Source organism: Macaca nemestrina, chromosome 16, assembly GCF_043159975.1.
Source record: "Macaca nemestrina isolate mMacNem1 chromosome 16, mMacNem.hap1, whole genome shotgun sequence".
Classification (NCBI taxonomy): domain Eukaryota; kingdom Metazoa; phylum Chordata; class Mammalia; order Primates; family Cercopithecidae; genus Macaca; species Macaca nemestrina.
In genome coordinates, this window is record NC_092140.1 from 80274071 (window position 1) to 80300526 (window position 26456).

Below are 26456 nucleotides of genomic sequence, written 5' to 3' on the forward strand. Positions count from 1 at the left end.
AAGAAGAAAAACCCTACAAGGTACGATGGAGAGTCCACACCTGCCTCCCAGATGATAGAAATAAAAATCCTGGGAACAAAAACTATACTCTATACCACATAGTCCAAACTCAATTTCCCTGGACACGGTTCATTGTCTAATGGGATCACACACTCCCTCCCCTTGTAAATCTTGCTAAACAAATATTTATCCACAGTAGAGTAGAAGGATTATCTGTCTAGTACAAGATTCCTTGGGTTCAAATGCTGGCCCTCTGTGACCTTGCGGCAAGATAATCAATATTCCTGTGCCTCAGCTTTGTCATCTGTGAAATGGGGGACAAGAACAGAACTTGTCTGTTAGGAGTGTTGTAAAGATGAAATGAGTTATGGCCTGTGAAGTATTTAGGACAATGCCTGGCACATGATGTTGAATAAATGCTAGCCCTGGCAGTTGGAAGTCTTGGGACCAGAAGTCTATGGTGTTCTCAGATCTTGAAGGGGATGACTTGGGGTAAAGAAGGAGATCAGAGCTACAGGTCACTTCAGGTCCAGCTGTTGGCTTCTTCAGGCAATTGTATGGACAGTAGAACCTCCCATCTAGAAATTCTAGCTAATTCTCTGAATCACATGACTACCCACAGCCTCAAAACAAGTAAGACTCAAGGCCAAGGAAGAGGTTTGTACTGCCCAATATCATGACAAAAAGCATCGGACAGAGAAAAACTGGCAACTTCTTATCAATATTGTAAGAATATCAGCGTGCCCACAGAAAAGCAGGTCAAAATTCTATCACAACAGAACTGCCAGTCTGCTTGCAAAGTGGATTTTAGAGTGATGATGGCTCATAACCGAGGCCTTGGTACTCACATGCCCTCGGTTTGCCAGTGTACATCCTCTTCTATCCGTAACAGCTCTTCACAGTCTTCTGTCCTTGCCTGTGGACAAAACACACAGGGTTCCTGAAAACCACTGGCTATTCCTCAGTAGTCAGGAGCCAAAACCTGCCCAGCCCATGTTTATAACAGTGTTATTCACAATAGCCAAAAGCTGGAAACAAGCCGAACAGCCATCTATGGAGGGATGGATAAACAAAATCTGGAACGTACATGCACTAGAATGTCACTCAGCCTTAGAAAGGGCGAAGTTCTCACGCGTGCCATACACACAGATAAACCTTGAGGACATTATGCTACGTGCAATAAGCCAGTCACAAAAACACAAATACTGTACTGATTACACTTATATGAGGTGTACACCGTAATCAAATTCATCCAGACAGAGAGTAGAATGCTTGCTGCCAGGGGCTGCCAGGAGGGAACGAGGGACTTGTTATTGAAAGGGTACACAGGGTCAGTTCTCTAGATGAGAAGAGTTCTGGAGATAGGCTGCACAACGTGAATGTAGTTAAAACACTCTGAACTACGTGTACATTTAAAAAATGGCTAAGGTGGTACATTTTGTAAGTATTTTCCCATAATTAAACATTCTTTAATTTTAAAAAATGTGGCCCAGGACCACAGCATCTGTTAACTTATCAGAAATTTAAAGCTTCACCGGATTTCCTGTTGCCCTTTTAGCACCTCCTTGTATTGCGAGATCCCTCTCCTGGGCTTGTGGGTCACCTGTAAAGACGCACTCTAGTGTTTGTGACAGCAGGGATGTGTGTGAGAGTGTGCACGCATATGTGTGCAGTGGGGAAAAGAGAAAGTATAAAATTCTTAACAGAAAAGTGCTTCCGATTGTATCTAATAGTTTTCATGTGTACAACACCCAGAATTCACTCAAATGTTCTCCCTGCACTGTCACCCCACTTTTTCCCAAAGCGGCACTAGTGGCACTGGCTATTTAGAAAGGCAAGTCCCACCGTGAGCCTTCCACAGGCCTCCTTGCATGTTCATCTCTGACACAGAGAAACGCTGCTTTAACCCAGCTGATGGCTAGAACGAAAGCCGACCTGAATAGGGCCACATTTTCCTGGCTAGGAGAAAACACCAGCCAAAAGGACCACTATTTGTGTCAAGGTTCTGGCATATCATTAACTAACTCGGGACTAGCCAGTCCTCCAGATGTGTTGTTAGGACAAGACTTTTCTCGAAGACATGGCTAGCTGCCCAATGCTAGACTCTGGCTGGGAACACACTTGGACTTTTTCTATGGTGGTTATACTTTTCACGTACAATACAGTGAATGCATACATGACTGTGCCACTCTCCACACTCCAAATGACAGAAAAAATCATGGGTAAAATATACTACCAGAAATGACCAAGACAACATGTTCTGATTTTGTTTGGTTGGGTTTCAACCATAGGAACAATGGGTATTTCTTTTTGATTTTTTGTTTCAAAACTAGAAGTAGCCAAGAGTATAAAATGTCTCTTTTTTCATTAGGCAAAACAGGCTTACTGGGTGGCTTTTGCTAAGTTAAATGGTTATACAGTTGACCCTCATTATCTGTGGATTCTGCATTTGTGAGTTTGCCTATTCACTAACATGCATTTTTAGTTCCAAAACCAGTATTCGTGCCGCTCTGGAGGTCATCTGCAAACATCTGCAGAGAGGTAAAAAATGTGAGTCCCAGGACATGTATGTTCCCAGATGAGGTGGAACAAGGTGACCCTCTGCCTTCTTCTTTCGGCTCTCTTACTGCAAATAAGTGTCCTTTTTCACAGTCTAGTTAGTGCCATGTTTTCACACTGTTGTGTTTTTTGTTGGTGATTTCACTTTAAAATAGCCCCGAACATAGTGCTGGAGTGCTGCCTCGTGTTCAGAAGCCCAAGGAAGTTGTGATGTCCCTTACAGAGGACAATACGTGTGTTAGACAAGCTTCCTTCGGGCATGAGTTACGGTGCTGCTGGTTGTAATGTTCATCAAACAATATATGTTAAATAAGGTATGGCTGCAATGTTCATCAAAACAGTATGTATTAAATAAGGTATCTTTAAACAGAAATACACACAAATCAAGGTTATGTGTTGATTGGTTGACAAAAATGTAGTGACCAGAGGCTTGCAGGAACGCAGCCCTCTATTTCCCCAGTGAGTGATGGTTCAGTATTGGATAATTCAATATGCACAGTGATGTCACACAATATAACTGCTGTGAATAATGAAAATTGACTGTGGTTGCAAAGGTCCAAGATGCTTATTCCGTAAAGAAAACAGGATTATGCAAAGCACAGGACTCTGTTTTTTGAGAAAGGGTCTCATTCTTTCACCCAGGTTGGAGTGCAGTGGTGCAATCATGGCTCACTGAAGACTCACTCTGCTAAGCTCAAGTGATCTTCCCTCCTCAGCGTCCTGAGTAGCTGAGACTCAAGGACCACACCACCACATCCAGCTAGTTTTTGTTTTTTTGTAGAGATGGAGTCTTAGTATGTTGCCCAGGCTGGTCTTGAACTCCTGGGCTCAAGTGATCCTCCTGTCTCAGCCTCCCAAAGTGGGGGGTTACAGGTGTGAGCCACTGTGCCAGGCCAAGCACAGGTTGAAAGACTTAAAGTTGATGGACATCGAGCCTAATATGGGCCTGATTTTCAATGCACAATTTTTCCTTAAGTTGTTGTAGATGTTTGTTTATTTTATCATTAGCATTTTTCTTTTCATTTTCCAAGAGAAGTATCTTCCAGAAAGCATTTGCCAAGTTGACTTTCACACCCCTATCTGCTCCTCCAGTTTCCATCTACAGGACCCATTCTGTAGAGCAGCCATTTCCCTGAAGTCCTTGAAATCTCTGAATTCAGGGAAATTTGCTTTTCTGAAACAATACGCTTTATTTTTACTAACTGCTTTGTTTCCTCTAGAACTTAAATATGGACATCTTCTTAACACATTATTCGGGGTTTCCATCTTTACCTTAGATTCTTAACTTAAGAAGAACACTTGATACACTCCAATTTTCACATTTTCATGGAAGAATCGTCCCACAGAGCTGAGAGACAGGGTCTAAGCTGGGGAAGCCTTGTAGAATCAGGGGCCTGAGAGTAATGTCATTATATTTGTACTTTAGAAAAATGTTTGGCGGCAGAATATATATATATAGAGAGAGAGAGTGAGTGTGTGTGTGTGTGTGTGTGTACACACATGCATGCATGCAAAGGGGGTGCAGCATTGAGTAAGAAGTGGAGTGGGTGGGGTGGTGCCTGAAGTAATCAAAGTGAGAAACTATGAGGCTCAAATGAAGCAATGTCAATGGAGACAGGGGACAGAAACAAGGCAATGGGTGTGACCTATTTTAAAACAAGGATGTATGGATTAATGACATTAAATACAGAGAGTAAAGAGTTAAGGCTCTGTGTTTTATCCTTCTATACAACTTCTGTAATCTAGAAACATATGTCAGGTTCATTATTTTTATCTTGAGGCCATAAACATGTCCTGAGCACACCAAGGTCTCCTACGGTGTAAAATTCAGCTGTTTTCCTCTCCATTTCCTTGAAGGTGATGCCCAGACATGTTCATTTAGGCTGGTTCCAGCCATCAGGACACAATGCTCAGAAAATAAGGATGAGTACTTAGGGATCCCATTCTTGGCTTCAGCATAATAACTCAGAAGTTACCTAAGAGCCACAGTGAATCTGAATTTTACAAAAACAATAATCTTTATGATTCTTGGGCGCCACAACCTGAACCAAAAGGGCTGGCAGAAACATACCAAGCACCTACTCATGTTGTGAAGTGGAACCTTCACTATCTGCTTCAGTAAAGCGCTAGTTTTTCTCTCCTCCCTGTGTTGCTACTAAGATGAAGGCTTTCCTGACAATTCGGCAACTTTGCCTGCCCTTTCAATGCCTCAGGCCACCTACAAAAGTTCAGGAATAAGTGTCCTCAGAGAGATCTTTCCAAAAAGGAAAGACATTCATTTCTCAATTTTGAAAGTCTCCACTTTTGTCTTTACACTATAAATATACTCCCAAGAAAAGGATTTACCTAGAACATGTTGAAAAGAATGTGAAACTATTTCAGCTTTTACTGCATGGTAATGGTCACACTAATGAGTTTGCCAATTTGTACGACGCACTGAGTAGCGGAAAGAAAATCAGATCCATAAACAGACAGATGGAGAGGCACACAGGGCAGGGACCAGCTCCTCACATGGGCAAATAGACAGGCTGAGCGCTGAGATGTTTGGAAGGCTTCAGGGAGGGTGCAGCAAGCTGGACGTTGAAGGGGATGGATTGGCAACCTTGAACATAAATTGTAAGGTGCCAAACAGAAGGAAATGAGTAAAAAACATAGTTGATCCTGAAAATCTTGCCTTATAGTTCATAAATTCCGAATGGAGACCATCTGCTCTATCAGTAAACTGGTCTCTTTCTTCTCCTGAGTTAGTGCTCTCACCCAAAAGGGAAGGCTCCGGTTGAAATTCCTGATGAAATTCCCCTGTTAGGAAAATATATAGAGAGACAGAAAGCATGATTTCTTGAACAGAAGAGCAAAACACAGCTGATCTTCAAATATCCTCTAGTCACTACAAGTCCTCTGTGTTCCCCATGAAGAAGGTATACGAAAAACCCAAGTTTTCTCTTCCCTGCAGGGAGGAAAAGATAAAAGTAAAATAACCCCAGAAAGCCCCAAACTGAACTTAAAAAGTCAAGGCCTCTCTGGGCTTAGTTCCCTATGAGAAAAATAAGATTTTCTCTTACTTTTTAAGGAATGGAGAAAAGAAAGTATAAAAGAGGGCTTTTTTGCCCTCAGTAATATGTGACTATGTATTTCATATTTAAAATCCAACACATATTGAGCAGCTACTAAATGGCAGGTATTATGCTAAACATTTTAGGGATTAAAAAATCAGCCAAATCTGACTCCTGTCCTTAAGTAGCAAATAATCTCAAGGACGTGTCTACGAGAAGGGCCACACAAAGGTGATAGCATGCCCAGATGGGGCACATCCACCTAGAATGTGCTCCAGGGGAGGTGGGGACACAAAAGGAACACCCTACACAACTCTTCCAACTGTTCTGAAGATGAAAAAGAACCATACTGGGCCACCCTTTAACACTCTGAACCAATGTAATACCCACATCTAGACGAGAGGGGGAAGACTCACTGGTAACAAATTATGTAATTCTTTTATTTGAAAAATGTGCCTAAAATACCACCTCCTATGGTGCATAATATTACTAAGTTTATATGAATTAATGAAGTGGCAGTTATACTTGTATATAAAGCATACAGCTATGTTTTTAGACAACATATGGTTCTCATGATAATCTCAGGTAAACAGAAATGCTAAACTTAAAAACCTAAGTGTAAGAAGTGAAAGCAAACACTAAGGTTTGAGTGAACTTAAACAGCTCTCCTATCACTCTTAAGAGCATATTCCAACTATTTATGAGAAGATCTGTATATTAATCCAGTTCTACACTATTCATACATTGTGAAATAGTCTCTGCCACAAATGAGTAAAACTAAATGTTTGTATTTTCCTTAAAAGTCATTGGGAAACGGGGGCAATCAAAAAAATTGCCATAATGTTACCCAATGAGGGCTTCTAACCAAGATATGAAACGTATTAAAAGGATCTTGAAGGCACACAAGATGCAGTGTTTAGTGGTCATTTGACGACTATTAAAGAGCCACAGAATTTTCAAGCTACACCGGACCTTTGATATTACCTAATCCAATCATCTCATTTACAGGTAAGGGAGTCAAGGTCACCTGACTGGGCCAAAGTCAGGTAGCTTCTTGAACACACACCTCAACTACATTTCCCACCCTCACGTGCAGTGCGATGTGGCCACGGGATGAAGTCTAGCTTGTCAGTGATGGGCACTCCTTCCAGGCCCAGTCCATAAAAACTCCCATGAGCAAACCTCCATGCTCCTCTTCTGGTTTAAAACAGATGGACATGAAAGTTTTGGAAGCCCTGTGTTAAAGATGTTGGAGTCATGGTATGAAAGGAGCTTGGGTCCTTAAATCAACACTCAGAGGGGAGTTGCCTGCCGATCACTAACTCCATTTGAACTTAATTTGGATTGTGTTGAGCCACGGAGATTTGGGAGTCTTCTATTTTACAGCAGCTAGAGCTTTCCTAACTAATATATCTATCACATCAATATTTTCTTTCCAAGAATGGATTTTAAAAATTAGCCGAGCGTGGTGGCAGGTGCCTATAATCCCAGCTACTCAGGAGGCTGAGGCAGGAGAACCGCTTGAACCCAGGAGGCAGAGGTTGTGGTGAGCCAAGATCACGCCACTGCACTCCAGTCTGAGTGACAGAGCGAGACTCCATCTCAAAAAGAAAAAAGAAAGAATTTTATCTAAGTCTTCACAATGAGACTAGGTCTACTATGCACTGTAGTAAGTAGACTACACACACATCAGCTGTGTGACCAATGGCAAGTTACTTAAACTCCCTGAGCCTTGGTTTTCTCACCTATAAAATGGAGATGATTAGAGTATCCATCTTAGACTTTTAAATTTTAAATGAGATCAACTTCCCAGATGAACACAGTGCCTGCTACATAGGAAATACTCTAGAAAGATTATCACTGCCCTATCTGTGCACAGGTTATTTTAAACATAACATTTGAAACTGAAAAGCAAGCACTCTCTCCACATTTCCATTCACAGACCTTTAACGGGGCTAAGGCGGTGGCACGAGTCCTCCTTGATGATCTGTTCTTCTTCCATGATATTCGACATTGGCACATTGAGGCTAACAGTGTCTTCGTCAGAAGGCTAAAAAGATACAGTGCACTGTTTAACTCAAGAGAAGTGTTATCAATGGAGATAAGGAGAATGCTATGTAATAAAACAACATCCTGTGATTCTCACAAACATCATATTGAATATAAGTTGCCAGATACAAAGGTCAATTCCACTATTTAAGTTCAAAAAAATGCAAAACTAATCCATGGTATTTAAAATTAGGATAGAAGTTGTTCTTGGGGTCGGGGTGGGGCTTTCTAGGGTGCTGGTAAAGTTCTGTTTGTTGAACTGGCAGCTGGTTATATGGGTGTGTTCACATCGTGAAAATTAATGGAGCTAACACAGGCTTCTCTGTGTTCTCTTCTGCTTTAAGCTGAAATCTTGTCAGGTACTGGTATATGGTTTGGATGTAAGTCCCCTCCAACTCTCATGTTGAAATGTAATCCACAATGCTGGAGGTGGGGCCTGGTGGGAGGTGTTTGGGTCATGGGGGTGGATACCTCAGGAAGGGCCTGTGCTGTTCTTGCTATGCGTTCATGTGAGATCTGGTTGTTTAAAAGTGCATGGCACCGGCCAGGTGCAGTGGCTCATGCCTGTAATCTCAGCACTTTGGGAGGCTGAGGCCAGTGGATCACAAGGTCAAGAAATCGAGACCAACCTGGCCAACATGGTGAAACCCCATCTCTACTAAAAATACAAAAATTAGTTGGGCATGGTGGCGCATGCCTATAGTCCTAGTTACTCGGGAGGCTGAGGCAGGAGAATCGCTTGAACCCAGGAGGCAGAGGTTGCAGTGAGCTGAGATCATACCACTGCACTCCAGCCTGGCAAGAGAGCAAGACTCCGTCCAAAACAAAAAACAAAAAACAAAAAAAAACAGTGCATGGCACCTCCCACATTGCTCTCCCCCAACCATGTTGCTCTCTTGCTCCGGCTGTCACCATGTGACAGGAGGCACTCCCTTCACCTTCAACCCTGACTTCTGAGGCCCTTGCCAGAAGCAGTTTCTGGTCACATGCTCTGTGTACAGCCTGAAGAACTGTGAGCCAACGAAACCTCTTTTCTTTATAAATTACCGACCCTCCGGTATTTCTTTATAGCAACACAAGAATGAACTAATACAGGTGCCTGTCTTATTTCTCTATTTTAGGCTGAGGAAGCTGCATCACATATATAAAAGTGCTAAAGAACTGTAATAGTTAAAAAGAACTGCTCTGTGTGATTTTTGGAGTAAAGCTTTGGCTTAATAATTGGATTAGTTTTCTCTGAGGGTTTCCTTTCCCACAGTAGCTGATGACGTTTATTCAGAAAACCTATGATTCTGAATGAAATATGGAGCCTGGTTTATTTTCCTCTGTCTCCATTTTACTGTTGCTACTTAGGGAATAGCTTTCCAAATCTCAAAAATCAGGAAACTCCATAAAACACATTTCAGGAGATTATGGCTTGCTCCTAAATTCTTGAGGTATGGTTTTCAGAGTCTGTCCTTGTTTACTTTTGGACATATGTACAGATTGTTTAGAAACTGGCAGAAATCAGGCATGCATTTCATTCATTCAACAAATATTCATAGAGCTCCACACTTTCCTGTTTATCTTGATAAAAAGATGTTTTTAATTTCTCAGTGACAAACGCTAAATCAATCAATGACAGCAGCCAAAGAAAAAGAATCAGGTGTGATCCCTGAACCCCAAAATGTGATCTAAATGGGAAGTAACATCACCTGACCACAGATGGTAAAATCTTTGCCAAACCAAGTGAAAATAGGAAGCTATGTAAGATAATTCAGAATGCTTATCATTCTAAAAAATAAATTTCTTGGAGGTGTACTTAAGAAAGGAGGCTGTAATGTAAGACAAAGAAAGGCCAATGGGAAGATGTGTGCATTTTTATTCTGTTGAATATAATCTTTTCTGTATTCCTTTCTCTTTCTACCCACCTCTCATCTTAAAAATTTAGCACAATTCCAAAGATATGCATCTAATTAAAAGGCATCGAATAAATCCTTGGGCTCCTTTTAGAATGATATTAGCATCCTACTTATGCTTAAGTGAGAACAAAAGGATAATGAAGTTCTTTATGTAATGTTTTATTAATGAGTTTAATTAGAGAAAGCAGGGTCTGTTTAATTTAACAGAAAATATGCTTAGGGTGAGTAATTTCTGAAACAATGGTCCATTTGCGAGGACTTAGGAGTTGAAGAGGATGAACTAAAATGCAACTAAAGCAATGTGTTTAGTATCCCCTCTCCCACTGAAACACAGTAAACTATTAATGTGCTTCCTATGGGTTATTTTTTTTTATTGACACTGGCCTTCTCTGCCTATTAACTCTTCTTCCTTTCAAAATGTTCTACATTAGAAGGATTTTTAAAGAATCCCACTTTTTAATACACTGCTATATACAGCATTTTGTGAAAAATAAATTCAAATACCTCAGCTACCTATTAAAATTCAAAGACTTGAGGAGAATTGGAGAAAGGTTTTTTTCCTGGAGTCATACATAGAAAAAATGTGAGTTTCTTTGATGGGGTAATTGGCCTATTAACGGCAATTTCAAAGAGTATTATAATGTTTCAAAACTCAGTAACTACAGAAAGTAACTTCCCTCAAAAAAAGAAGAGCACCTGATACTTTTCCTACCACTCCTTTCTAGATCTCTGAGGCCAAGAAGCTCCATTTAATGGTACGTTAGTGTTAGATTTTGGGGACTCTAATAGACTACATGTGAGATAATAAATCAGTTATCAAAGCATTATTTATAACCACTGTAGGAAGTTCTAATGTGTGAAGCCTGTTAGCTTACAAGTAACCAAACTTTCATCCAATTAACTGAACAGATCTAAGAACAGAACACAATCTAAGAGTCTGAGGAAAATAAACATTGTTATAAAAACTATAGCTACTCATAAATGCATTTCCTGTGGGTCAATTACTAACATAAAATGTACAGTTGATTCCTTAACATTTATGCATATGTATAACAATGTTTTTCTAAATTACTCTATTACTGAAAAATAAGCATATTTATAAAAGTGCTTCATGAGCACTTGCATACTACTTAGCCACTTTGTAATATTTATTGGGCACCCAATAATATTTTAGATAATGTATAGGAGAGGAAGATACAGACTCTACTCTTGAGGCATTTACAAAAATATAAAGATGCAGAATAAGCTAACAACAGCTAATATTGATATAACACTTCGAGGATTTCAAATCGCTTTTACGAATATCACATACTCTCATACAAATGAATCAATGCCCTTTAACAGAAAGGAGTTCAATGAACTCCTGGGAAATATGTCTAGAAGTACAGAAGGAAAAGAATCTGATCACTAACTTTACCTCGGTGGCAGATAATCGCTTATCTCCATTGTCACTTCCAACTCCTGAATCAGAATCCTTCTTGCTGAGATAGATGCCATCAATATTGAATTCATTTAAAAAAGATGAAAATCACAAAGTTCACACCAAGATACATCAATTTATATTCTAATAATAATTTTGCTATGCAAATTTTTATTATTACTGTAAGGCAACAAATCAGTCTAGTATTAAAGAATATTAAGACATGGACCTAATGAAAATCAGACGGTAGCACAGTCTAAACACGGTATAAAATAAAATTCTTTGTGTTCAGGGTTTCATGGATTTATGCTCCAATCAAGTGGCTTGCTCTTAGATGTCAAAGTGTTTCTTAAAAATAGTTACCAATGTTCTTATTTTACTGAATCTAGCAAACCACATAACTGCTTTTACCCCTTAGGTTATGAAATGTGATTACTTTCAATAATTCTGTAAATTTTTATCCACGGATTAAGTACGTAAAACAGTGGATACATATTTTAAGCATTATATAAAAGTAACATTAAGGTAGTCAGAAATTTTACATTTACTTATGCAGCAAAAAGTGAAGGAAAAGATTTCTGCAGTAAAGGCTTCTTAAAAAGAATCTGCATTTCTATAACTGCGATCAGTGAGGGAACGTTGTTTTTTGGAAGCTCAAGGCTTGATTTATGCCACAAGAAGCTCTAGGATGTGTGAAAAGGTTCTAACATTTCCATTTGAAACAGGAAGTGGCAAAAAAAAACTACACATACTGTATTTTTAAAAGACCAAAAATAAAGCCTTCATTTTTTTCTTAACGTTGTTCTGGAGGCATATTCAACATTAATAATTGCTAAAAACGCCATGTCTGGGCTCAATATAGTTATTCTGATAAGTAAAAGATATCCACATTTGTATTATAGATCTTATTTATAAGTATATACCCACTTACACAGGAAGAACTGATTATTGATTAGGAGACAGTAGATGATATTTGAGATATACCAAAATATTCTCAATAGCATCAGTTTTTGCTTTCATATCCCAATAGTTTCTCAACTTCTTGGGTTTTTTTTTTGTTTGCAAAATTTTTAGTATTATTTAATTTTTATACAATAAGCAAATTGACAAAATGAGAATAAAATACAAAAATAAAACAGTGTGTATAGACCTAATTTTTAATGCAATCACATTATAAATGCCACTGTGAAGCCAAAAACCTCTACATTTGTTATTAGTGTAGTGACATTTAAATGGTTCACATCTGACCTGGAATATACAAAATTATGTTAATTAATTTACAGTAAGACGATCTTGCTAATAGTAGCAACTTTAAATCTTAGGCTGTAAAACTCATTTTATATATATTGGCATTTTACAGTTGATGTTAGAACTGAAGGGATGATTTTAGTTTACTATTTAAAAAGTTACTAAATTTTATTTTTGTTATGTGAAAGGATCTAGAACAAAAAACTAAAACACATACGGGAAGATTATCAGTTTGTTGTTACAGGCATAGAAAGTACCAATTTTAATTATTACAAATAGAGAAAGGTAATTTTTGATAGAGCTTTGTTCCTGATTTTGAAAAATCCTGGTTTTGTTTGTTTTTTTTTTCTCAACTTCTTGTTTTAAACACAAATTAGGTGAGTAAAGCAAATTGTTTTGTTTTGCTTTGTTCTCTGCAGACACCATGGTGACTTAAAACAAACAGATTTTTGAAGTCAGCTACCTGGAGGGCCTTGGCCTAGGCAAATTTTAAACGGGGGCTTTGAATGAGGGCATGACTCACCCATCTTCCACGTGCTGGTGTAAATGTGGCCTCTCCATGGTGTGGAGATAAAGGGAGTCAGTTGTCTTAATCTGGCATGCTTGTATGCTCAGATACTTAAATATGTGAACTTTGCCCTTTGTGCAAATCTATGAAGAAATTAATTGTAATCATATTCATTTTTCAATGACAAAACAAAATGTAAGTATCAAATCCTTACTCTGTATATTTCAATTTCCCGATTTCATGTCAAGTAACACCCTACCCATGTACACTAAATCCGTCCTTAGAATTTTGGGAATCATTCCCTCCAAATTCTACTTCGAACAGAAAACCATGCTCAAGCAAATTTCCCATTTTTTCTTGCATTAAACTATAAAAGTCTAACAAAAATGTATTCAAGTATATACGGTATAAAAAGTATAAAGTCAGATGACCAGCCTGGTGAAATTCCTATTACAAAAGATGAGAAAAGCACAATTATTTTCGAGCCCGTAGAAAACAATTCGGAGCCTAAAAATAATTGTAGATTTAAGAAGCTGTTAAATTATTTAAAAAGAAAATAAACTTCAAAATATTTACATGGTTAAGCATCTGAAAGCATAGTACTTCATTTTTCTCTCATGCAGTTTAATATCTGAGCTTGAGACCTGTCTCTAAATAATCAATAACCATGTTTAAATTCCATTTTCCAGCTAACATTTAAATAAGGAATATATGGCTGGGAGCAGTAGCTCACGCCTGTAATCCCAGCACTTTGGGAGGCCAAGGCGGGCGGATCTCTGGAGGTCAGGAATTCGAGAGCAGCCTGGCCAACATGGTGAAACCTCATCTCTACTAAAAATAAAAAAATTATCCAGGTGTGGTGGCAGGCGCCTGTAGTCCCAGCTACTCAGGAGGCTGAGGCAGGAGAATCGCTTGATCCTGGCAGGCAGAGGCTACAGTGAGCCGAGATCGTGCCACTGCACCCAGCCTGGGCGACAGAGCGAGACTCTGTCTCAAAAAAAAAAAAAAAAAAAAATCAATCAATCAGTGTACTCCGTGAAAAAAATTCAAATAAAATGATAAATAATAAGACATTTAATTCTGGAGTTGGAGTGATTAGCATAGTCAGCCAAGTGCTGGTAAATAGATTTGATGCAGCGGAAGACAATTTATTGTTTCTCACATTCACTCAACGGTTACCTGTGACTGTTTACAATCAAGTTTTATTCAATATTATTCTCTTCAGCAGAGAATCAGAAAACTGGCCTTCGGAGAGCTGCTTAAGCACTATTGATAGCACTGGGAATCAGAAAACAATACCCCAAAATGAAGGCCTCAGAAGCAAAAGTTTTTCTCTGACCTCTCCTGCCCTCCTGCCTCTGGGTCCCATTCTCCCAAGGAAGGGAGCCTTAGAAATTTGAGTCCCTCTTCCCCAAAGCTGGTCATAGAAACCAGAACCCCTTTAAAACCTCAAAATATTACTTGAACTTTCCCTCTGCCTTTCTGTGTAAAAACTGGCCATAAAGAAATTATCTGACCTCTCTTGTTTGACAGTAGGCCAATAAGAACCCCCATTCCAAAGAGGGTCCTGTGCCACACCCAGAAGGAAGGGATGATCCTCAGAGAGCCCAAGAAGAATCCAGAGACACAGGCCCCGCTGGGTTTCCTCACTCAGTCTATTAACGTGAGATCATACTCTTTTTGTCCAATCATATTTCTACATGGCTGCCCACACTTTGTAAGCATAAAAATGGACAATTTCCCCTGTATCTTTGGGTCTTCACTCTGGAAGCTTCCACGTACATGTTAATAAATTTTGCATGCCTTTTCTCCAATTAATCTGCCACTTGCCAGTGATGAGTGATTTTCAGCAAACTTTCAGAGGGTGAAGGGGAAATTTTCCCTTGGCCCCATAACAGCACATCCCATGGGGCATTGGCTTTGCTGCAAGACCCCTCACCTGTGCTGGAGGAGACTGCAGAGGATTATTCTCAAGTAGCAACACTTGCAGCTGCTTCATCTCTCTAAAACAAATTGGAATCACGAGCACTTTGTTGCAGGAAAAGTCAAACTTTACCAAGGGAAGATCTACTAGTTCTAAAATAATAGAAAAAAGAAAAAAGAAAGAAAAAACCTTAGAAAGCAATCAGATTAATGGCTGATCATTCAAAAATTAATGTTCTGCTTCTCAGGAAAAATATAATTGAGTATAATCAAAAGCAAGTTGTACATTAGGAATACATGGTGTGTGTACACAACATTTTACCAAAAGAGGGAAAATCTTTCATTGCATGCCCCAAAGTTTTACATTGTTGTTAGTTCTGATAAAAACTGGAAACACTTGACATTTACAATATCCATTGTTTAAAAAGACTTTTTTTTTCAGCAAAAAAAAATCACGCAAGCCACATCACACAGGACATGTTTATGTTTTAACTTCAAACTGTTTCCCAGTAGCATTCGCTAGCCCATGAGTAATATGTTAATTACAGAATATTCTTATCTAATCAATGTATCTGGGCTGGCATTATCCCAGAACTAGCTACACGAAATATATTCGTGAGTTTTTCAACCGCATTTAAAAAAAAAAATGTTATCCAATTCAGAATTTTCCGACAGGCCCTGTGATTCTGGTATGATGAGAGTTTATTCTACAGCTTTTAAAAAGTCTTCTGTAGCTCCACTCAGAAGTCAGAACATTACATTTAGCTTAAAATCCCCACCCACTGGCACAGTAAACACTCAGTAATTTCAAGCATTCAAAGTGACATTGGCAGCTGCTAGGAATAAAGTCAAATATATGCCATAGAGCAAAGGGGCTAAGCCATGCCAGACATCTAGGGTGATGCAGGCAAGCCACTGAGATCTGTGTGTGTGGGGCTATGAAGGGTTCACTCCAGAACGAGGCCTCGGAACTTTTGTTATGGGATCTGTTAAGGACTCAAGGAGTTCTAAAGTGGAAGAAGGGCAAGAATTAGACAAAGAAGAGTAACTCAAGGCACTGACCTGGAGTAAAAATTCACACTATTTCTCCTCTACCCCTACACTGCTCTTCGGTTTTCACTTTACTCAGTTACGTTACGTCAAATTCCAGCAGGAAAAGATTCTAGTAACCAGTACCTCTCTCAGAATCCGAAGCACTCTGGGAATGTAAGGGACTGTCCTTGGTTCATAGCTTAGTGAATTACTTTGTCTTAAAGAAACGAGGAATGGAACTAAAATTCTAGAGGGGAGGCAGAAGAGCATCTAAGGCCGCAGGTTCCAAACTCAGGTCCATGATAGGTGGGCTGTGCAGGAGAAACTCAGGAAGTGTGTTTTTGAAAGAATACAGACCCCTGGACCTGAAGCCAAGGGATCTGTATTTTTTAAATTGCCCTGAGTAGTTAGTTCATTGCTCAAACCGAGCTTGCCTCCCGTCTGGCAGGATGGGGGATTGACCTCAGGCCACACTGGTCCTGGAGGACACTGGAATCATGAAAGTGAAAGGATAGGAAAAGCAAGATCCCCTTTCACCTCACAGCTTGTTTGTAAGATGGTTAAGAATTATGAAGATTCCGTGATAAGAGGAACGCCTCCTAGCGGTTACCCCTGGCAATATCACCCTACCTCAGAGATGGTTAACTAAAGTTAGGTTAGCAAATCACTGGAAAAATTTAACTGGACTCTGCATCATTAGCAATTCTTTGCCACTTAAAATGAAGACTCTTAAGACTAGACGGCCAAGTTCATGGAGAACATAGCAGAAGAAAACTTACAGGTAAATAAACTGAGTAATGGTTTTATAATGACCATTTCTTTTCTAGTTCCAGTTTGGAACACAATTGCCATCATAGTTCAGGAAAACAAGAACCAGACAGTTTCACAACAATAAAATGAAGGAGAAAATGATAATTTTGCAGTGCCAGTCCAGGAAAAGTAAAAAAATGTGGAGTAGGAAAAGGGAGTAAGAAAAAAAGAAGCAGAAGAACAAATCCCACTCTCTCTCCCCACTGCTAAGAGAGGCAATGAATGGCTATTTTAATCCTCTGTTCATTCTAGTTCTAGAAAGAATAAAATATGGCCTTCCTATTGCAGTTGTTGTAGTAAAACCACCACAAAATTGATATGAGTAATTAGACCACAATTTTGGGTTTTTTTTTTTTCATCCTCAAATTGAAAGCATACGAGGAAGGGTATCCAAAGAGGAAAAACATATAAGTAAATAGGGGAAGTCTTCACAGTCACTTACTGAAAGTATTTTCAATGGTCTTTTATCAATAGAGTTCTCCAGAGTGAAGCAAAAAGGAACTTGATACTCAGGAAATTATTCTTTTTAAAAATTTTTCAGTAAACTGAAGTTTTAGCTTTGAGTATATTTTTAAAACATCAAAACTGAGAAAACATAATTATGAAATAACTGATCTTTTTAAGGGAAAGGAATGCTTTTAAGGTAAAAAAAAAAAAAAAAAAAAAAAAAAAAAGAGGAACCAGTGAGACAAAAATCTAGATTTTGTGAATATACTTTCTTTCCACGTTTCCAAACTATGACAGGCATTTGCAAAATTATCACATTAATTTTTCCATTTGAAAATGAGAGTTCAATTATTTCTGACATTTTCACAATAATTAACATGGGAGCTTAAGTTTACGTGAAAGTTTAACTCATAAAAGGTTGTATGCATATAAATTTGCTGTTAATAAGCTTTCCTTTTGTGTTTGCTTAAACCAAATACAAGTTTTGTATATCTAAAAAATGAGACTGTACTAGGACAAAATGAAAAATCAATCAATATTTTTAAACCAAGTCATCTCAAGCACTCAAGTAAAAAATGCTGTTTCTCATTCTGCTTCTCTAAAATGCTAGTCAGTATGAGGAAGGTGAAAGACGGCAAGCGGACCCGAACCTCCCATTTACAAAGCACATTACATTTTCCAAAGTTCTTTCCCTTTCATGAGATCCATTCTCTTGCCTTATTATGAAGCATTTCAAGCCAAAGATCAAGATGCAGAGACAGGATAATTAAAATGAGGCATCCATAAATTGCTCCATTCATGTCAGATCAACCAAATGCTGACTGTTTCCAAATACTACAGGGTTTTGCTTTGAGAAATATTTTTAAATACATGTTTGAAATCGGCTAAGTCTACAGACTTTAAACAAAAACAATGGAAATCTATGTGATCTCTGAAAACCAGAGTATGCTTTGGAGAAAGCATTCAGGGTTCCAGGACTCATCCGTTCATTCCTGATCCAGGTCCAAACCGAAACACAAAATGCAGAGGCACTACCCCCTATGAGGCTGCTTTCATGCTCTAAATGGTACGCAATTTCTGAATAAATACATACATCTTCCTTGAACTCTACACACTACCGGATAGTCATACTACGGAAGCCCACAGCTGCAAAGCAGGGCTGTCTGAGTTCTCAGCGTTCATGTTAGGTGCTTGGGAGCCACGTCCCAATGCTGAGGTTCTGCAGCCACCACTGGTGAAACTTACCGAGACCACCAGTGAGACATTAGTCCAAGTATCACTCCAGCAGAGGCAGCACCCTCACCTCAGAAAAGATTCTAGACACTGGGAGTTCCCAACCAGTGCTCCCAGATCCCCAAGGCTAGAAATCCTGACAGACAGGATCTGTAGAACAAAGCATGTCCCCAAAATTTCACGTTCCAAAACGTCACATACCCATATCCAAAACAATTCATGTCACCCCCTGTGATGGGCTGGCTTGAGTCCTTCCAAAATTCATATGTTGAAGTCCTAACCTCTATTACCTCAGAATGTGATTGTATTTGGAGATAGGGTCTTTAAAAGGGTAATTAAGTTAAAATGAGGTCATGAGGGCAGTTCTAATCCTTGGTGCCCTTGTAATAAGAAGAGATGAGGACACAGACATGCACAGAGGGGAGATGATGTGAAGACCCAGAGAGGAGAAGATGTCACCCACAAGCCAAGCTGAGAGGCCTCAGAAGGAACCAACCCTGCTGGCACCTTGATCCTGGCATCCAGCCTCCAAAATTGTGAGAAGATGAAGTTCTGTTATTCAAGCCACCCCAGCTGTGGTTCTTTGTTACAGTAGTAGCCCCAGCAAACTAATACACCCAGGTCCACCCCCGTGCCCCAGAGCATTACCTAGGGGAATAATTTTGTTACCGTAGCCCTTGACTAAAATCACAGCCTGAACACCACATTTTTGTTATCTGCATGTGAAATTCAAATCCTAATTATTAGTAGTAGGCATACATACACACACACACGAAAAGATCCACCCTCTTCACAAAAGTAAATCCCCCCAAAAATAAAATAGTGAAAGTCTCCCATTTTCTTCATTTTCCCTCTTTCTTTTTTACCTTGTGGTAAAACTTTAAGGTAATTTCTTCTGACATTCAGTTCTCGTAGAGATTTCAACTGACCTATCTGCTGGGGCAACGCTGTGATCTCGTTGCAGCTGACATCCTGTATCAAAAGCAGAGAGAGAAATAATAAACATCTTTTTCCAGGAAATCAAGCATTTCATGTGAAATCTCCTTAAGGAATTTAAATATTTGGAAAACTACACAGGTACACTTTTATATTCATCTCCAGGTCCCTAGCAATAAGACTTAGCACAGAGAAGAAAAAGTTGAACGTTTTAAACTCCCTCAGAGGAGAGAAAAATGGAGAAAGGGTGGACATTAGTAGCATTCGGCAGCTGCTTCACCAGCCTCTGGCCTGCCACTTTGACATGCTTTGATTTTACTGAATTCTCACAACAAACCCACTGGACAATATTACTAGCCTAATATTTACAAATCAAAAAGTGGGGCTCAGAAAAGTTTAGCCAGTCGCCCAAAGCATGCAAGTGCCAGAGTTAACACTAGAAATGAATTACCAGTTCACAGTTGAGCCACTGTCCCACCGTGCCTCTAAATAGAAGACTACAATGCATCTTATTTTACCAAACTCTCACATATTGCAGTGAAAAACTAGGATATTAATGCACTCTTTGGATGCACTATTTATCTAAAATGGAGTTCTTCACCACAGGCTAGAAACCTTACAGCTGACCACCTTGCCATACATTTCACAAGCAATTCTTGTCTTCTTTGCTTTAGGAAGCAAGTACGCAATAAAGCCTTGATTGGAACCCCCTCTTGATACATGCGAAATGGAGGCCTTGACATTTATAATCTTCTATATCCTTAGGATCTCTCTGAATCCCACTCTTCCTCTTGGCTCTGGGAGTTGTGCTGGGCTCTTCACTCCCCCACCCACCCCCAGCTACTCCTACAGTCAGACCAGTGCTCTCTCTTAGAGCTGGGGTGCTATCATGATCTCCTGACTGGTTTCCATACATCAGTCTCTGCCTTGGATGCATCCTTCACAGAGCGGCCACAGTGCAAATGCCATCATGCTGTTCACCAGTTTAAACACTTGTGGAGGCTCCTCAACAACTATAAAGTCCAAACTGGGCAGTAAGGCCAGTGTCTATGATGAGGTCTGTCCATTTCTCCAGCACCATTTCTCTGAATGTCCCTCCTCACAACCTACACTCAAGCAATGTTACTGCTTCTGGCAGTTTTCAGTATTTCATAATTTGCAAACGTGCTCATGCTCCTTCCCTGCCTGATATGCCAGTCCCCAATATTGTCCTCTTGTCCCACTGACACATTTTTAAAGACTTAATTCAAGCCTCAACCTCTTTCGTGAAATCTTTCACGAGGCTTCCCCCACCTCTCCCACTCTGATCTAATGCCCAGGGAGACACCACTTCTTCCTGTGTGGTCTTTTAGATAGCGTGTCACTGTAAGTCATTTGCTCATGGGTTTATATTCCCCTTTAAGCCTATGAGCTCCTGGGTGGGAGGGACCAAGTCTTATTCATTCCATCCTCCCAGTGCCAGGTAGAGTGCCAAGTAAGGGATCAATAAATGTTGGATCAAACTTCTAAAATCCACTTACGGTGACACTCCATAATCCTGTGGCTCCTTCTCCAGGACCCTGGGACCCAGGATGCTCCAACATACACACTAAATCCCATGCAGGTCCCACTTGGCATCAAAGAACTAAAGATATAAATGATTCCAGTGAGATCAAGGCCTTAAATATCCCACTTTACTTTTGAACCTGCAAAAGCTCTCCCCTTTCACCATAGAAGGCAGCAAAGCCTCGTTTCAGAAGTCTGTTTCACTTTCATTCAAATAAGATGAACTCATCATCGACCAATCCAGTGAACACCCCCAGGCTCCACATTTGGACCAGGCTGTACACAACACAGTTGATCCCTGCCCTCTAACCTGGTCTCATCGAAAAGGCTTCAGGTAATCTATCAACCTGTCCTCGTCATGACGATGCTCAATGGATATTACCCGATGAAGAGGAACAGTATCACTCCTGATAAAAAGGAATGAAGCTGAGTGTGCACAGTGCAGACACCTCACCAAGCTTCTCTGTACAGCAGTCTGATGGGGGAGGTGGGGTGACACGGGCTGAGAGCACCACACGTTCAGCGACATCAGCCCCAACCACTGTTGCTGTATCCCTCCTGGCCCAGAAAAGTCACACACAAGTTTGAGAACAACACTTCTAGTGTTTAAAACAAAAACAGAAACAAACTCCACAAGCACATCTGCAGAGACAAAAACATCGAAGGAAGTAATTACAGAATTAGGAGGTCCAGAGATTGTGTTCAGTCACTCTCAACCCCTCACTGAGTCAGTAAATCAGCCTGCCTTTCTGAATGCATTTCTACACGGGAGAAGAGAACAGTGAAATGCCATCTTTTCCCAATTACTAGGGCCTTTGCTCAGTCACAGCAGCCAACAATCAAATCCTTTCAATGAAAGCTTTCTTTGCCTTAACTAAGTTACAAATAAGCAAAAGGTGCCATTCCGTCCTATTTTAAGAGTCCCCACACAAATACCACACAGGTGAGCCCTAGAAATGCAGGAAATCAAATCCTTCTATGGAACTCATGACCAGATACAATCACTTTGGTGATGTTGTTGGCAGGAGAAGTGGGCGTGCTTGTGGGGAAGAATTAGAAGGAATGATTTTCCATCTCTAGAGAAAATGGATGTTACTGGCATCTAAAACAAGTGTTTTTAAGTCTTGTGAGTGACAGTGCGAAAAAGATCCTTATATAAATTATGGAAATCACCAATTTTCAATATGAAACTGACAATTTCCAGAAGCTTCAAAGACATAATTTTTTAAAACAATCTTTCTCTTAATAAATAAGGAGGGAGGAGAGGAAAGCAAAAAGATAACAGATATATTTAGGTAGCACGTTATTCACAGCATGAGATGAAACTAAGCCTTATTCCATTTTTTAATGTGAACTATACTCACCTTACTCTTTGCTGGTCATGCTTGAGTTAGCCAGGAAATCAAAATATGCTGTTTCTCTAAACGTAAGGTGATTTTTTTCCATGTATGTTTCTAACATAATAGCTTTATTAAAAAAAATCAACTCCCCCTAGCGATATTTGAAAACTTAGTTAGCACTAGGGAAAATGGTCACTCAATTTACTTTAAAAAAACTTCATGTAACGATAAATACAAGTTTTTTTCCTTCTGACTTACAGGACAGGACATCTGTAGACAATTCAAAACACAAAGTCCAATTGTCCATTCACATTTTGGAAGTTATATGGTGAAGGTCAAATTATTTTAATAGTACTCTGCACTGTTGTCAATTACTTCCTGTCCTGACAAAATAATGGGGGGAAAATGCCCAAGCAGATTTAGCACGCAAGATAACATTTCACTATTGTGTAATCAATATTGTAGACAATAATGCAAAATTCTATTCCCACAAGTCACTGAATCTTGCCACATTTTAAAGAGGTTATAAATTCATCACAAAAATAAAACCCCATGGGTCACTGTCTTAATTAGCTGGGGGATAAGGAGGAAGAAACAGGAGATAATAGTCTAGGTGTTTGGAGATAAAACATATCCGTTCTAAAAATGTAAAAGCAGTATTTCTAGAATGGCCTTGTTCTCTAGAACACTTTTGTTCAAATTCAGCCTAAGATAAGGTATGAATTTTATAGACTGATTTAAAGAAGATATGATTTAGGAAAATGAATGTAAATAAAAACAACACTAATGCCTCACACTTCTGCAATTAGTAAGAATTTATCGGGTTATAAATTCCAGATTCAGTTACTTATTAAAATAGTCAAATGAATCCCTTCTGAATTTTCTATTAGCCCTAAGCTATGTCTTAGAGAATGATTCCAAACTTCAGTGAAATCATAGCACCCTATAGTTAGTACTATAATACCACATACACACAAGCAGATCAAAAAGAATCATGAGCATGTTATAAATATTTACTGAATTTATTCTTTTTGATACAGAAACAAATCTAATTATAGTAATATAAATATTCAAGCTTAAGTTTTTTATAGACCAGCCAGTCCAACTTTGTCATTTAGATAAAAAACCAAATAGAGAATTTGCACTGTGACTTAACACATACTGATTTTCCACCAGTCATCATGTTTTTAGGTAACCAAAAGAAAAACTTTAGGCCGGGCGCGGTGGCTCAAGCCTGTAATCCCAGCACTTTGGGAGGCCGAGACGGGCGGATCACGAGGTCAGGAGATCGAGACCATCCTGGCTAACACGGTGAAACCCCGTCTCTATTAAGAAATACAAAAAACTAGCCGGGCGAGGTGGCGGGCGCCTGTAGTCCCAGCTACTCGGGAGGCTGAGGCCGGAGAATGGTGTGAACCCGGGAGGCGGAGCTTGCAGTGAGCTGAGATCCGGCCACTGCTCTCCAGCCTGGGCGACAGAGCGAGACTCCGTCTCAAAAAAAAAAAAAGAAAAACTTTAGAAATAAGATTCTCTCCTCATCACAATAAAAAGAGTCTCTAGAAGTATTAAAACCATGTTGGAGATTAATATATTTTTGTTACTAAGTGCTCATTGCTAACTGACCTTCAGAATGCAAAAATAACAAGGATTTAAATTAGCAGAATAAATTCAGGGATTATTAAACTAGGTTATGCTCATTTTCAGAAAGTAATATTGTAAGGAAGACTAGACGCTTTTGGTCTTTTTTTTTTTTTTTTTTTTTGAGACATTGTCTCGCTCTGTTGCCCAGACTGGAGTGTGATGGCGTGATCTGGCTCACGGCAAACCTCTGTCTCCTAGGTTCAAGCGATTCTCCCACCTCAGCCTCCCAGCTAGCTGAGATTACAGGTGTGTGCCACCACACCTGGTTAATTTTTTGTTTTTTTTTTTTGTATTTTTAGTAGAGATGGGATTTCACCATGTTGGCCAGGCTGGTCTAAAACTCCTGACCTCACATGATCCACCCGCTTTGGCCTCCCAAAGTGCTGGGATTACAGGTGTGAGCCACCATGCCTGGCTGACCAAAAGTATTTTTTTAAGGAATGATATCTAGTGAAAACCAACATAGGCCAGGCACGATGTTTCATGCCTATAATCCCAGCACTTTGGAAGGCTGAGGTGGACAGATTGCTTGAGCTCTGGAGTTTTAGACGAGCCTAGAAAACATAAGGAAACCCTGACTCTACAAAAAGATGTTAAAAAATTAGTCAGGCATGGTGGCATGCACCTGTGGTTTCAGCTACTCGGGAGGCTAAGGTGGGAGGATTGCTTGAACCCGAGAGGTCAAGGCTGCAGTGAGCTGTGACCATGGCACTGCATTCCAACCTGGGTGACAGAGTAAGACCCTGTCTCAAAACAAAAAGAAAAAAGAAAGAAAGAAGAAAAAAAAAATATAGATACTGTGTCAAGACGATCTTGGTTAGAGAACTGTTCCAGTAAGACCAGACCACACACTGGAACTGCAGGTGGTATTTATACAAGTGACCTTGCTCTGATACTTAGGTTTTCAAAACCTTAGTATGGTAATACAGCTTGAGCTGTATTTTTGTAAGAATCTAGCTCTTTATTTAATTGAAAAAATGCAAATGTTCTGACAGAAACTGCAGTCTACTAATATTAGCCTCCTATCATGTAGCCATGCCCTTTTGTGGAAGTGCATTTTGTATGACTCACTGTGTAACTTTAGGGAAATGTCTTACCCTTTCTGTGTCTCTATCACAAGAACAGGTAAGGATTAAATAATTCTAATTATCCTCCAACATGAGGAAAGTCCATTAGCTACATCAGAGATAATGAAATTATTTTAGTTGAAAAACAGATATGTAACTAACTGGGAAATGTCAATTTTGATTTCTTAATAGTAAAAAACCCTCAATGCCAGTGGTCAGAACTCACTGTCCTTTTTTTTTTTTTTTTCTTCCCCCCCCCCCGAGATGGAGTCTCTGTCACCTAGGCTGGAGTGCAGTGGCACAATCTTGGCTCACTGCAACCTCTGCCTCCCGGGTTCAAGCAATTCTCCTCCCTCAGCCTCCTGAGTATCTGGGATTACAGGTGCACGCCACCATGCCCAGCTAATTTTTGTATTTTCAATAGAGGCGGGGTTTTACCATGCTGGTCAGGCTGGTCTCGAACTCCTGACCTCGTGATCTGCCCGCCTCAGCCTCTCAAAGTGCTGGGATTACAGGTGTGAGCCACTGCATCTGGCCAGAACTCGCTGTCTTAAAAAGAAAATATGTTCATTTAAACTTGAAACTTTCTCAAGAAAGCTCTGGGATGACAAATTATCATCTTTCAACACCAGTGTCTTTTTCCAGAGCAAAACTCTGTTGCACAATTCTCCTAAATTTACAAACACACGGCCTACCCCACTGCTCTTCAGAAGAAAGGCAGAAATGGAAGCACAGAGGGACTTGAGCAAGCCCTGGGTTTCCAATCACCCCACAGAAACCAGAGGTTAGGAGGCGTCTCCAGAGACCATGAATGGACAAACAGCATGGCGAGCACGTGAATTTATGCCTCCGCCGTTATCTCCCTCAGAGACTGGAACGCTGCCCATGCAAATAATGAAGAAGGGATTTTCCTCAGCACCTGCTCAGTAATCAATCTTTGAATCCAAACTCTCCACACAACCAAACATTTCATGAAAAAAGAATAAAAAATAGCATATCCAATCAAGGCCAGGAAATGCACCTTCCAACTAGTCATTTCTTGAGCCAGGCCTTGTGAGGTTTTTGATTAGAAAAGCAGGTTTTAAATCAGTGATATTGTGTTCTCTTATGTGAAGGTAAGAGCTAGAAGACATGATTTTCACACACTGTGTGACTTCAGAGAGGACAGAATCGTGAAAAAAAAAAAAACATCTCTAGACCACAACATGTCACCATGTACAGGGAACCAACGAGAAAACTTAGATTTTTGGCAAATGCCCCATAAAAGGCTCTCTATTTAATTGTGTTCTAACAGTGTGTTTGTTTTTACAGCTGCCTGTTAATTATAACACATGGCATTTCTGCAGCATCTCTTAACAAATATACCTCATCCATCAGGCATGGTTTAGCAGTAAAAGAACCATGTTTTCAACATGTTAACAAGGTTTTAATGAGTAAAATGAGATTCAGCCAACACAAGTCTACAGCCCCCCTTCCCTGACTCTTGCTTCCACAGTAACAAAACATTAGTGAGACCATTTGTACCAAACCTTTTTTTTTAGTAACATTTTCCTCCCACAACTTTAATGGAAAAACCACCAGGAGTTAAACCAGGGAACTCCAAAGAGAAAATCACGGCCCCACTCCATGAGGGGCTTACAGTTTAGGTGAAGAGACAGTGCTGTACTGTGGTGAGGATGCTGATTAAAAAACCTGGTTTTGACTCCAGCTCTACCTCTTCATATCCTTGCAGCTTTGGCGAAGT

General features: G+C 39.8%; 1 protein-coding gene across 5 annotated transcripts in view; it reads right to left on the reverse strand.

Moving 5' to 3' along the window:
- Positions 1–26456, reverse strand: part of LOC105490674 (leucine rich repeats and calponin homology domain containing 1) — a 204122-nt gene that overhangs the window by 53013 nt on the left and 124653 nt on the right. For all 5 annotated transcript variants that reach the window (XM_011756544.3, XM_011756546.2, XM_011756543.2 and 2 more), the window contains exons 4-10: positions 19050–19155; positions 14678–14814; positions 12754–12881; positions 10980–11043; positions 7557–7662; positions 5234–5358; positions 849–916 (exon numbers count right to left, since the gene is read on the reverse strand). In XM_011756544.3, coding sequence (XP_011754846.2) covers positions 849–916; positions 5234–5358; positions 7557–7662; positions 10980–11043; positions 12754–12881; positions 14678–14814; positions 19050–19155 — 734 coding nt within the window. The remainder of the gene's footprint in view (positions 1–848; positions 917–5233; positions 5359–7556; positions 7663–10979; positions 11044–12753; positions 12882–14677; positions 14815–19049; positions 19156–26456) is intronic.